Source organism: Phascolarctos cinereus, unplaced genomic scaffold (assembly GCF_003287225.1).
Source record: "Phascolarctos cinereus isolate Bilbo 61053 unplaced genomic scaffold, phaCin_HiC Scaffold_3;HRSCAF=262, whole genome shotgun sequence".
Lineage (NCBI taxonomy): Eukaryota > Metazoa > Chordata > Mammalia > Diprotodontia > Phascolarctidae > Phascolarctos > Phascolarctos cinereus.
In genome coordinates, this window is record NW_027555736.1 from 25326749 (window position 1) to 25340046 (window position 13298).

General features: G+C 43.6%; 1 protein-coding gene across 1 annotated transcript in view; it reads left to right on the forward strand.

Moving 5' to 3' along the window:
• The window catches only part of LOC110216433 (solute carrier family 22 member 15-like), a 132207-nt gene that overhangs the window by 21751 nt on the left and 97158 nt on the right, over window positions 1–13298 (forward strand). Inside the window, exon 4 of the mRNA XM_078151590.1 lies at window positions 8448–8580. Coding sequence (XP_078007716.1) covers window positions 8448–8580 — 133 coding nt within the window. The remainder of the gene's footprint in view (window positions 1–8447; window positions 8581–13298) is intronic.

Below are 13298 nucleotides of genomic sequence, written 5' to 3' on the forward strand. Positions count from 1 at the left end.
GGTAGAGTATCAGCACATTAAAAAACTTGGGAATCAGTGAGCCTATGTGATCTATGTGCAATGATCTATGCAGTGATCTATGATCTTGTAAGATCATAGAATAAGTTTCTATGCTGTACACAGTAGGTACTTAATAAATGTTGTTTGACAGTGAATTTACACGAAGGTCTGGGAAAAATTACAAATATTTCTAACATTCTTGAAGATGCATTTCCTTCATAAAATAAAAAGGAAGAAAAAAATAAAATAAAATGAAAAGGAGTAATTTTCTGATAATCCTGAGTACCTGGGTACTTCATGTCCAGGATAAAATGTCAAGTTAAAAAGCATTCATGAAGTGCCTGCTATGTGCCAGGCACTGTGCTAAGCATAAGAATATAATAAGAAATGGTTCCCATTAACCAATCAGCAAAATTTATTAAATGCTTACTATGTCCTGGGCACTCTAAGTGCAAACAATACAAAGAAAAAGAAGTAAAAACGTCTCTTTCCTCAAGGAATTTCCACTCTAATGGGGGAGACAGCATGCACATAAGTAGGTGTGTGTAAGGTATATTCAGAACAGCTACAAGGTATCAGTACAGGAGAAGGCGCTGGCCCTGGGCCTGGCTCACAGGCATCCTTCAGAAGGTGGCAATTTGAATGGAGTCCTGAAGGAAGCCAACAGTTCCATGAGATGGAGGTGAGGAGGGAGAGTGTGTGCTAGGCATGAAGGCCAGTTGGCCGAAATCATGAAGATGGAAGATGGAAAGAGCAAAAAGGCCCTGGAAAATTAAACTTTCTCATATGTAAATACCTCTTTTGAATAGTGGTTTTATAATGTGGGTTGGTAAATCTTTGCCTCCAGTACAAATATAATAGGAAAAAAGAATCGTGGTGTGGAAAAAGTAACATGGTTTATAACCTTAGAAAGGACATTTTAAGAAAGACTGATCTAGACAGTTTGGACCAATGTTTTCTTGGCAAGAAATCTCCCTTTATTAATGCAGTCCAGCATTTTTTTTTTCAGTTTGAGAAATTGAAGGACATTGAGAAATCAAGGGACTAGTCCCAGTGCACACAAGCAGTGTGTATCAGAGGTAGTATTTGAACCCAGGTTGTCCTGATAAATCCAATGCGTAACTTTTTTTTTTTTAAACCCACAGCTGTAGTTTTATCTGTGTGGAACTCTTGTGGCATAGAAACTTCCTTCCACTAATGTAGATGTGGCAACACACTTAGAGTCTTGTGCAATTGTCTGGGACCTTGAATGGTTCAGTGATTTGCCCAAAGTTAGGCAGCTAGTCTGTGTCAGAGGAGGGACACGAGCCCAATTCTTCCTGGCTCTGCGGCCGACCCTCTAGTCCTCGTGCCAAGCTGGCTCTCTGTACAAAAATTAATAACATTGGTGATTAAATTGATTCTCGGTAATGGAAAAGAGAAAATTAGCACTTGGCGTGCTGTGGGCATCTGAGTAATTTGGCATATTGTGAAAAATGTCATTTCAGGTTAATTTAAATGTGGGGAGGCAGAATAACATAGCAAATCATTTAAAGCTGGAGAGATAGGGCTGCCTGTTTTTGGCATCCAACCTCCCATAGCTGGTATTGCTATAGAGTTTAGTTCAAAGCAACAAGTACTTACCTCATGCCAGGCACTGTGTGTAGAAGTAATGCAGTGCCTGTCCTCAACACGCTTACATTCTACTAGGACACCTAAAGTGATGTGCCTAAACATGGATCTGCTCAATAAACCCCAATGGCTCCCTAGGGCCTCTAGGAATACATACAGAACGCTCTGTATGGCATTCAAAGCCCTTCCTAGCCTAGCCCAGTCCTACTTTCCTCTCTGCATCGTATTCTTCAATCCAAGGACACTGACTTCCTGGTGGTTCCATGACCAAGATGCTCCATCTCTCGGCTCTGAGCATTTTCTCTGGCTGTCTTCCATGCCTAGAACTCTCTTCTCCACTCTGACTACCAACCTCCTTGGCTTCCTTTAAGTCCCAGCTAAAATCCTGCCTTCTGCAGGAAGTCTTCCCTAACCCGTCTTAATTCTAGTGCCCTCCTTTTTAAGTTGTTTCCTATTTATCCTGTCTATAGCTTGCTTTTTTGTCTATTTGTTTGCATGTTGTCTCCCTACAGTAGACTGTAAGCTCCTTGACGGCAGGGACTGTCTTTTTTTTTTATGTCCCCAGCATATAGTACAGTGCCTGGCACATAGTAGGAGCTTAGTAAATGTTTATTGATTGATTATTTTAAAAAAAGGATTATTTGTTTAGAAATACCAATGAGTGGCCAAGCCTTCCTTTCTACATGACACTTGCAGAAAGATTAACCTTGACCTTATGTAGGACTGCCCCTCTCCCTCTCCCCTATCTGCAAGACTGTTGCTCCTTGTAGCTTTCTCTCCATCTCAAACTGCCAAGTGCCTTGTTGAAAATGGGCCAATTCTTGCTGCATTCCAGGTTGAAGAATTATAAACTCAACATGTCTAAAATGGAACTTGTTATCTTTCCCCTCAAACTCTCCCCTCTTCTGAACCAACCTGGCCTTGCCAGTCAGGCTTAGGACTTTGGCATTTCTTTTGACTCCTCACTCTCATTGGCCCCATGGAGCCAATCTGTCTTCAAGGATTGTTGAGTTTACCTTCCCAATATCCATCATATGTGTCCCTTTCTCTTGACTTACACCAACACCACCATGGCCCGGGCCCTCATCACCTCATACCCAGACTATTGCAATGGCCTTCTAACTGATGCCTTTCACCCTCTGTCCATCTTCCACTTGGCCATCAAATTGATTTTCCTAAAGTGCCGGTCTAACCATGTCACCCTCCCCCTACTCAGTAAGCTCCAGTAGCTCCCTGTTACTTCCAGGATCATGTATAAAGTCCTCCTGTTTGACATTTAAAATCTTTAATCAGCTGGGCCTTTCTTAGCTTTCTGGTCTTAGACTTTGTTCCCCTCCATAAATTCTGTGATTCACTGACCCAAGTCTTGCCCTTCCTCATGCACCCCTATACCTGGAATGCTTTCCTTCCTCACCTCTACTTCCTGGCTTCCTCCAAGATTCAGCTCAAACACACCTGCAAGAGGCCTTTCCTTGTCCTGTCTCTTTAACATCTTTCCCTCTAAAATTACTCTCCAGGGGCAGCTAGGTGGCGCGGTGGATAGACCTCTGGCTTTGGAGTCAGGAGGACCTGAGTTCAAATCTGGACTCAGACACTTGACACTTACTAGCTGTGTGACCCTGGGCAAGTCACTTAACCCCCATTGCCTCACCAAAAAGCAAAAAAAAAAATTACTCTCCAGTTACACTATCTAGATCTTATATGTACCTAGTTATTTATATATTGTCTCCTGATTCAAATGTGAGCTTCTCGAGGGGATGTACTGATTTTGCTTTAATTTTTAAAAATATTTTATTTTTCCCCCAATTACATGTAAAACAATTTTAACACTCATTTTTTTTTTAAAGTTTTGAGTTCCAAATTTTTTCCCTCCCTCCTTCTCCTCCCTCTTCCCTGGGACAGTAAGTAATCTGATAGAGGTTGTACATGTTTTGCTTTTCTTTTATCCCTAGCTCTCAACACAGTACCTGGCACCTAATTATGCATGGGGCATAATTATGTACCTAATTATGGCACATAGTAGGTGTCTAATAAATGACTGCGTAGCCACCTTCTAATGCCCCTGACCTCTCCCATGCTGTTTAAACCGGTGCTTCAGTATGCTGGTGTTCCAAGCCGCCCACTTTCCACCCACGTGTCTGAGTCAGCTCACACTGCAGCTGTTTGGGAAAATCTGCTTTGTCATCCACTGCCGCATGTTCATCTCAGTGAGCCTGCGTGGGAAATGATGGTTGCCTTGGAGCTGGTACTGATGTGGGCGGTACTGCAGTGGACACCCAGTGTTCACCCAAGAGGACCTGAGGTAGAGCCAAGCTCCTGAGTTGCTGGACAGGGAGACCACTGCCTGTGGGAAATGGTTTTGCTAGGATTTGAGGGCCCCCTCCTCCCTTGCCTTATTTCTCATACTTACAGTGAAAGAAAGATGGCTAATTTAGCAAATGGAGTCATCTGGCTAGAGATGAAGAGCACAGGTCCACTAGAGGCAGATCTGACTGTAGCTGTCATCCAAGACAATCCCTTTGTTGGAGAGGGCTGCAGACCTTTTCTTCCATTTGGATTTGGGACATCACAGGACCTCAGACTCAGAGCTAGAATAGGACTTCCAGGCTACGTGGTCTACCTCCCCCTCTTTTTTTTTTTTTAAACAAATGAGGAAACTGAGACTTAGGGAAGGAAAATGACTTGCTCAAGGTCACATAGGTCATGTGACAGCAGAAGAATTTGAACCCAGGTCCTCTGACTCTACTTTCCAAAGTGCTATGTTGCAGGGGTTTTCACAAAAGTCCTTTGATGTCCCATTGTGGTGCAGAGGTCATAGAATTATAGATTTAGAGCTAAAGGGGTTCTCAGAGATCATCTAGTTCATCCCTTTCCCCATTTTACAGATGAAGAAACTGAGGTTCAGAGTGGTGAAATCAACAAGTCAAGTCAACAAGAATTTGTCAAGCACCTGCTATGTGCCAGGCACTGTGCAAAATGCTAAAGATATGGAGCAGGGCAAATACAGTGCCTGCTGTCAAGGAGCTCACAGTCTGTCTAATGGGGGAGACAGCATGAAAAACCACTGTGTACAAACAAGCTATAGATGGGATAATTTGGAGATGGTCCAAAGAGGAAAGACTTTAGCACGAAGGGGCGTAGGAAAGGCTTCTTGTAGAAGGTGGGATAAAACCCCATGCAAAGTAAAATCCCAGCTAACAGCTGGAACTTGCAGGAAGCCAAGGAAGGCCGGAGATGGAGACGAGGAGGGAGAAAAGTCCAGGTAGGAGGACAGTCAGCGAAAATGCTGTGGCCCCAGGGGGAGGAGCAGTGCCACTGGAGCTCAGAGAGAATGAATCGGAAAGGAAGGAAGGGGACAGGTTATGAAGGGCCTTAAAAGCCGAGCAGGTTATACTTTTGAGCCTAGGTCCTCAGAGAACCATGAAAGTTTACTGAGTAGAGATGTGGCGTGTTGAGACCTGTGCTTGAGGAAGATCACATTGAGAGCTGAGTTTAGCCTGGATGGGGCTGGGGCAAGGAGACCCCCCCGGAGGGCCCAGCGGTGAGGTGGTAAAGGCCTGCAGCAGGGTGGGGGCAGTGCCAGAGTAGATAAGAAGCCATATACAAGCAATGTTCTGAGGACAGAATCAACAGGACTTGGCCACAGATTGGATATGGGGGTGAGAGGGTGAGGGGAGACAGAGTGGAGGATGTGACTTGCCCAGGATCATACATGTAGTAAGTAGTAGGTGTGAGATTGGAACTCAGGTCCACTGGCTTTGAATCCAGCACCCTTGGCCTGTGGTGCCTCTCTGCTCAGGTGACCCAGAGTAGTCACACAGTGATGTGTGTCTGCCAACCTTTTGGGCCAACCTTGGCTCGAAAGGAGCATCACCAGAAGACTGATCAGGAAGTGGTGGATTTGGGGAGCCACAGCAACTCACCAAGGTGATCTGTTAAGCTGTAGGGGTGTATGTGAGCAGGATAAGCTTGTGGAGGGCATAGCCTCGCTGATGGAGTTCTGGATTCACGAAATGCCCACATAAATGGGCTCAGTTAGGAGATAGGAGTGGGCACTTGCCATAGGTTATTCACTAAGTGTCCGGGACTGGATCTTAATCCATGTTAGGAAACTCATGGCTACGCCTCTGTATCCCTAGCGAATAAAACTGTAAGGATTATAGTAACTTACATTTACATAGCACTTTCAAGTGGATCATGTACTTGGAGCCTCAGAATAAATAACTGGGGAAGGTGGGTACTACTGAGATTATCCTCCCCATTCCACAGAGGTGGCAACTAAAGCCCAGAGAGTCTGTCTGCCCTCAAGGAGCTTACAGTTTAATGGGAGAGACAACACGCCAACAACTCTGAACATACAAGATATATACAGAGCAAGTGGAAGGCTATCTGATAGGGAAAGGCATTAGCAACTGGGGATGGCAGAGGGCAGAGAGATTTTTGTCTTGTCTACAGCTCTATCTATCATCTATCTATCTATCCATCCATCAGTCTGTCTGTCTGTCTGTCTATTTATCTATCTATCTATCTATCTATCTATCTATCTATCTATCTATCTATCTGTCTGTCTGTCTGTCTGTCTGTCTGTCTGTCTGTCTGTCTGTCTATCTGTCTGTCTGTCTGTCTGTCTGTCTGTCTGTCTATCTATCTATCTATCTATCTGTCTATATATCTATACGTAGTCAGACAGCTAGTATCAAGTGCAGACTGTGAACCGAGGTTTTCTTGACTCTGAGGCCAGGACTATGCACCTTGCCTCTCTAAATTTTTAAAAAAGATAAGATGTCAATGATCTGTAATTTACAACAGCTAGAATTTAAATGTTTCTTCATTTTCTCCCCTTCTTCCATTTCTTAACTTTTTCCATGTAAGTATTATAATAATACCATCCCCCCCAAAAAAAGATTCTATAGTAACATACAGGCATTTAAATAGAATAGTTTAAGTCTTTACCCTGTAGTCAAGTATCCAAGGTAATTGTGCTTTGAACTAATTGGGAGGCTTGACAACGACAATTCCTGTGACCTCCTTGGAATTTCCCTGTGGTTCCTCTTAGGGTAATCTTGAGTCCTTGTTGGAGAAAAACTCCTCTGTAGTAACCATCGTCCTGACTTCAGGGACCTCTTCAGGAAAGGTCCCAGGAGATTGTATTCTACCCCAAGGGAGTCACTGAATTTGAGAGTTGGAAAGAAACTCAGTGATCATCTACTCCTACCCAGACCTGAAAAATGAGTGCAACATAATAAGAATAGCTAGCTTTTATATAGCACATACTGTGTGCTGAGCACTGTGCTAAACATTCTACAAATATCATCTCTTTTGATTCGCATAACAGCTTGAGGAAACTGAGGAAGACAGAGGTCAAGTGACTTACCCAAGGTCACAAGGCTAGTAGGTGTGTGAAGGCAGATTTGAACTCAGGGCTTCCTGAGACCATTTCTTCCAGGCCCATTTTTCTATCCACTGCATCCCTTAGCTGCCTTCCCAATAAATATGATCAGCCCCTTTTTGAAGACCTCTAAGAAGGGGCATCCCTGCTACTTTCAGAAGCAGTCATCCTTAGGGATAGAGATTATTATTATTAGGAAGTGCTTCCTGATCTCAAGCCTAAATCTTACTCTTTGCAGCTACCTGCACCCCACCCCACCCCAGTCACAAGGTCTCCAAGAAGCCACATTAGTTCACAAGGGTTTATAGTCATTGTTTCTGGAGCAATCCTAGGGTTTGCAGAGAAGGGTACATTAGACCAGATCCATTTTCACCCAGTACTTCCCAGGCCGAATTCACTGAAAGTCAGGGAGGCTCCTGGCCCCTGCATGTTCCCAGATGCTTTGGCAAAATTATGATAGGTTTGGCAGTCTCTCTGTGACCTTTCAAATTCCCCATCTGCAAATACTCACATCTACATTCCTGTGTGCCTAACTTGGGAGTGAAGTAGATACCAGGGGAGCCTATCGATGGGGATAAGATGATTTAACTTCACAAGCCCAGCGAGGACTGATGGATTTCTGGAAGCCACTCAAATGTGAGAGAGACTGAAGTGTTTCTCTCTCTCTCTCTCCCTCTGACATGATGTATTTGATCTCTTCTCCTCTTTCATCTCTCTCCCTCTCTTCCCTCCCTCCTGTCCTGTCCTGTCCTGTCCTGTCCTCTCCCTCTCCCTTGCTTACCATAGAGATAGATTGATAGATAGAAGAAAAAAGCTGCATTTATGTTTGTGTATATGAGGTGGGGGGAATGGAGAGAAGATGAGAGAGGGAAAGGAGGGAGAGGGAAGAAGGAGAAAAGGGGGAGAGAGACAAAGAGAGGGGGCAGGAGACAGAGGGGAGAGAGAGACAGACAGAGACAGAAAGACGCAGAGAGACAGAGAGAGAGGAAGGAAGGAGGGAGGGAGAGAGAAAGACAGAGACAGAGAAAGAGAAGGGGGAAGGAGGGAGGGAGGGAGAGAGGAGAGAGACAGAGAGAGGGGGAAAGGAGGGAGGGAGAGAAAAGAGAGACAGACAGAAAGACAGATAGCTAGAGAGGAGAGAGGGAGAGAAGAAATCCATATTTGAATTGTTTTTTCAATGATTCATTTATCATAAGAGGGAAAGGGTTGGCATGGAAACTATTTACATTGGAATTGCTAAAACAGGTTTTAAGAATAGCCATCCGCTTTGCTCATTTGGACTAAGAGCTCCCATCTCCTCTCTGAGGGGCTGTGGCTGGGGAGGGAGGCCTTTCCCACTCCAGGCTGGTGCAGTGGCTGTAATGTTCCAGGCTGCTCTCTGATTAAATGTATGACATCATCTATGAAAGAAAGCGAGGCTCAAATCGCACCTTCCTGTTCTCCACAGTGGTGCTTAATCAAAAAGGAAGCATATAAAGTGAGCATGGCGTCATCCTTGTACTTCGCTGGGCTGCTCATTGGAAACATCACCTTTGACCCATTATCAGATAAATTTGGCAGGAAGCCAGTGTATTTGACAGGTAAGAGACTCAAAGTAGTTTCTCTTTTTCTGAAATGTCCTTTCCAGAGAACAACCAGTCGGCCAATTTGATAGGAGCTGAGTATGTAAATGAATAAATCAGTGAGTGAAAAGGCTTTTATTAGGTGCTTATTATGTGCCTGACACCATGCTAAGAACTGGGGACACATGCTGCCATGCCACTAATGGCTCTCCTAATGAATCTGGGGGGAGGGGAACCAAAGGACATGAGGTTCACAGTAAGCCCCTAGGTCCAATCTGAGGTTCCATTAGAGAAACACGGTGTCCTCCTCAGGACACAGGGTTCATGTTCTCAGTTCTTGCTTTCTACATTTCTTAAGAGATTGGTGTGGGTGCTGGGGGTTTTAGACCTCTGTCTGAGGTTTATAAGCTTAGGGCGTCCTGACACAATGCCAGAGTTTGGGCGTGTCATGCAGAATTCCTGCTGAGATGCTCTAGGTCCAGTGCAGCAGTAACCATGGAAACAGGAATCAGATAACAGCAAGAGAAAAAATCCTGCTCTTTCATCCTCGGGAGGAGAATGGTACCAGGGAATTTGACCATACAGAAGTTATTATAGGGGGAAAACAGGGTTGAGGTGGTCTTCTCTTTCCTTAACCCTTAGTCGGTGGTCTCACCAAGGGAGAAGTGTTTCTGGTCAAGGAGTTCTTTTGGTTGAGGATAATGGGGTATAGAATCTCTGGTCCCGATATGCTAGTTAGGCAAGCCCAAGGTGGGGGGGGGAAGGAACCCAGTAGTGAAGGACTTGTTAGGACTGCTGCACAGGGCACCCCAGAGTAGCTAGGCCAAAGGTCACTATAAAAATACAAACGAGCCAGGTAGTCTGTGCCCTCAAGAGCTTATATTCTAATAGAGGAAGAAAGCTCGTATGAGGGAGTGGTCACCGTGAAGTGTTTTTGGACAGGGTCGAGATACAGGACAAATGATTGACACATCTTTTCCGGGATTGGTCCCCGTTGATTTCATTACTGCTGTCAGAGCTGGAGTTGGAAGTGGGAGAAGGGAACACAGGTATATCATATGGCACAGGGTCGGATGAGGATGGGTCTGGGCCTGGGCAAGATAAGGAGAACGCTCATGACTCATGTTAAATTTGTGATCCTCTGAAACACCCAGATCTTTTCAGATCAATCACTATCTAGTCACAGCCTGCCCATCTTGTACTTGTGAAGCTTTTGTTAAAAAAAAAAATCTTAGTGTGTTCCAAAAGACAGATGTTGGGAAACACTGTCCACATCCACAGAAAAAACTGGAGTCTGAATGCAGATTGAAGCAGGCCATTTTTGGGGTGGTTTTTTTCCTTTTGTTCTCTTTCTTCTTTTACCACATGACTAATATGGAAATGTTTGCATGAGTGCACATATATGACCAAATCTAATTGCTTACCATCTTAGGGAGGAGGGAGGGGAAAAGTTTGGAACTCAAAATTTTATTTAAAACATGGGTGTTAAAAATTATCTTTGCATGTTATTGGAAAACATACTATTTAAAATGGAATAAAATTAAAACCCCAAGTGTAGAAGCTTAGCTGGAGAAGGAAATGGCAAACCACTCTAGTATCTTTGCTAAGAAAGCTCCAAATGGGGTCATGAGGAGTTAGACACAATTGAACAACAGCAACAGAATCTTCTGTTTATTTTTAACTAAATTTCATTGTATTTGGCTGGACCCAACATTCTAGCCTGTGGAGATTTTTATTTTGGACATTGTCTTCCACTATTAGATGTGACCATTATCTATTGCAGTGAGGTCACTGGTCAGTGGCTAACTCTAGATCACCTTAATCAGTGAATAGGAGACCTAATTCATCATCATTTGCTAATTAGAAGGCCATTCCCTTGTTCAAATACTGTAATCATGTTACTTCTGTCAGAAGGAATTGATAGGACCTTTGAATGTTTAATTAGGTGTTACAAGTGAGCCACTCTAGTCAGTAGCAACTATCATCGTTGACTTCCTATCATGATATTAGGAGAACCGATTTCCTCCCAATGCACTCAAGGATTTTTTGAGGGATGAGAAGATAAGGGAGAGAAAAGGGGACAAAATGTTGCTGTCTGAAAATAATTTGTACAGAGTGACTTCAAAAAAATTTCAGGGCTTCCTCCTGAAATCCTAATAGCTTGGCTTGTTTTGAAATGTCTATTTAAACCATGATGTAATCTGGTCATCCCATCTTCCTCTCCACTTCCAAACCTTTAATGACTGTTAAATGTTGGCATCTTCATAAACCAAGTGAATTGGGACGTGGGGATTTTCATTAGCTCATCACCGGAAAGGAAAGTAATAAAATGCGGATTTACATTCACTCAAACCGTAAGTGACATCCACCAATAGGCTCAGAATGTCATTGCAGGGCGTCTCCATTTCTGGGTCAGGAATGGCAACTGGTACAGTTGCTTCTGTTCCCAAGCGGGATGAATCAGGGGCTGGATTCCTTGTGTGAAAGTGCTTGAGTTAGTTTAAATCCCAAATTTCACAGTGCCCAAATGGGTATAGTTTTACTGTCTTTACTTATCACATGGCCATGGATGTTGTAATAGATGCTATGGAAATTAAAATCAAATGGACATATGAACCTGCAGCTGATGCTAATATATATATATATACAAGTGTCTTCTTCAAGTCTTCAGTAGTTCTTTGGTTTCAGCAATGTGTATATTCCCTTCACCAGTGCTGATAGCGGTCCTGACCAACTGTTGCCTATGTTCTCCCCTACATTCTCCACAGAAGAGCCACCCAACATGTTAAAAATCTTCCCTAGTGGTTTTTGTCTTTTAAGGGTGACAATGGAGTCCTTGGACTGTCCATTTAAGATCCCTCACTCTTGTCCCAATCCTATATCTCTCTTTGTTGTTGTTTTTTTTCTTTTTTGCTTTTTGGTGAGGCAATCAGGGTTAAGTGACTTGCCCAGGGTCACACAGCTAGTAAGTGTTGAGTGTCTGAGGCTGGATTTGAACCCAGGTCCTCCTGACTCTAAGGCTGGAGCTCTATCCACTGAGCCACCTAGCTGCCCCACCTATATCCCTTTAGTTCTGTCTCTTATGTTCATTTCTGACTATGTCATCAATGGAAGCCCATCATATGTCTCTTCATTACCTGCACACATTCTCCCACACACATACATACGCATGCCTACAGATCTTCTTAAAGGGAACAGGATTTTTCCTTATTTTTTTTCAAATCCTGCCTTCTACATGAAGCTTTTTTTTTCTTTTTCTTTTTGTTTAGGCAGTTGGGGTTAAGTGACTTGCCCAGGGTCACACAGCTAATAAGTGTCAAGTGTTTGGTCTGAGGCCAGATTTGAACTCAGGTCCTCCTGAGTCCAGGGCCAGTGCTCTATGCACTGTGCCACCTAGCTGCCTCCATGAAGTTTTTCTTGATCCCTCCAACTGTTAGGTGCCCTTCTTCCCTAATAACCTTGTGTTTGTTTTGTATTTATTCGTCATCCACGTATCTATAGGCATCAGTTCCTGATAGAATGTAATTCCCTTGAAAGCAGGGCCTGTTTCCATTTTGCCTTTGCCCAGCACTCGGCATGTTGGTAGGCATTAAAAAATGCTTATTGCTTATTGGTCAAGTTGATTCTTCTGCATATTTTTGTTTTCAGTTATATAAATGTCTCAGGGGTTTGCATGCGCGACCAGATTACACGGTCCTAGGGAGCAAGGACTCTGCTGTATATCCCTTTGATACAATTGAGTATTGAATGAGTCCAACTGGATAACACATTTCAAGCTAGAATGTACCTCAGGGTTCAACCTTCTCATTTTACAGATGAGGAAACTGGGGCCCAGAGAGGTGGAGGGACCATCCTATGGTCATATAGGTAGTAAGTCAAGAGTAGAGCTGGAATTCGAATCCAGGTCCCCTCATTCCAAACCCAGCTCTCTTTTTCCTGTGTGCCATTGTTGATTTTGCCTGTCTATATGAAGCAGAATCTCAGAGGTAGAAGGAACCTCCAAGGCCATCCGTACAACTTGTCACATTGAAAACCCCCCTCTCCTCAATCAATAAATCAACAAGTATTTATTTAGTGCTTGGGGATGCAGATACAAGAAATGGGATAATTCGAATTCTCAAGGGGCTTAGTTTGGTTGGGGGTGGGGAGATCACATATACATGTAAATTAGGGGGTAATCAAATAAATACAAGATAGAGAGGGAGGGCGCTAGCAGTTTGGTGGGGATCAAGAAGGTTTTCTTATAGAAGGTGATTCCCGAGGTTTTGCCAAGCTACTTTGCTGTGTTAGGGCTGATGAAACCCTTCTCCTGGAATAATCTACTGAACTGTTATTCTCCCATAGGACTTTTGCCCGTTGAGAAATCATAAACAGTGTGGTATCATCAAAGTAGCTGGAGTCAGAGGAATTAGGGTCAAAACCTAGCCTATCCTTAATACTGTCATAACGTTTGGCAAATCACTTCATCTCTCTGGGTCTCAGTTTCTTCATCTGTAAAATGATGGAGATGGACCAGCTGCCTTCTAATGCCCCTTCCATCTTCAATCAATTCTCTGAGCCTAATGGGTTCATCTAACCTGTCATTGTACCCAAAGGGTATAAAATACCATCCTTGTACCTGCTTTTTCTTTTTTTTTCTTTTTTTGGCTAGGCAATGGGGTTAAGTGACTTGCCCAGGGTCACGAAGCTAATGAGTGTTATGTGTCTGAGGCTGGATTTAAACTCAGGTCCTTCTG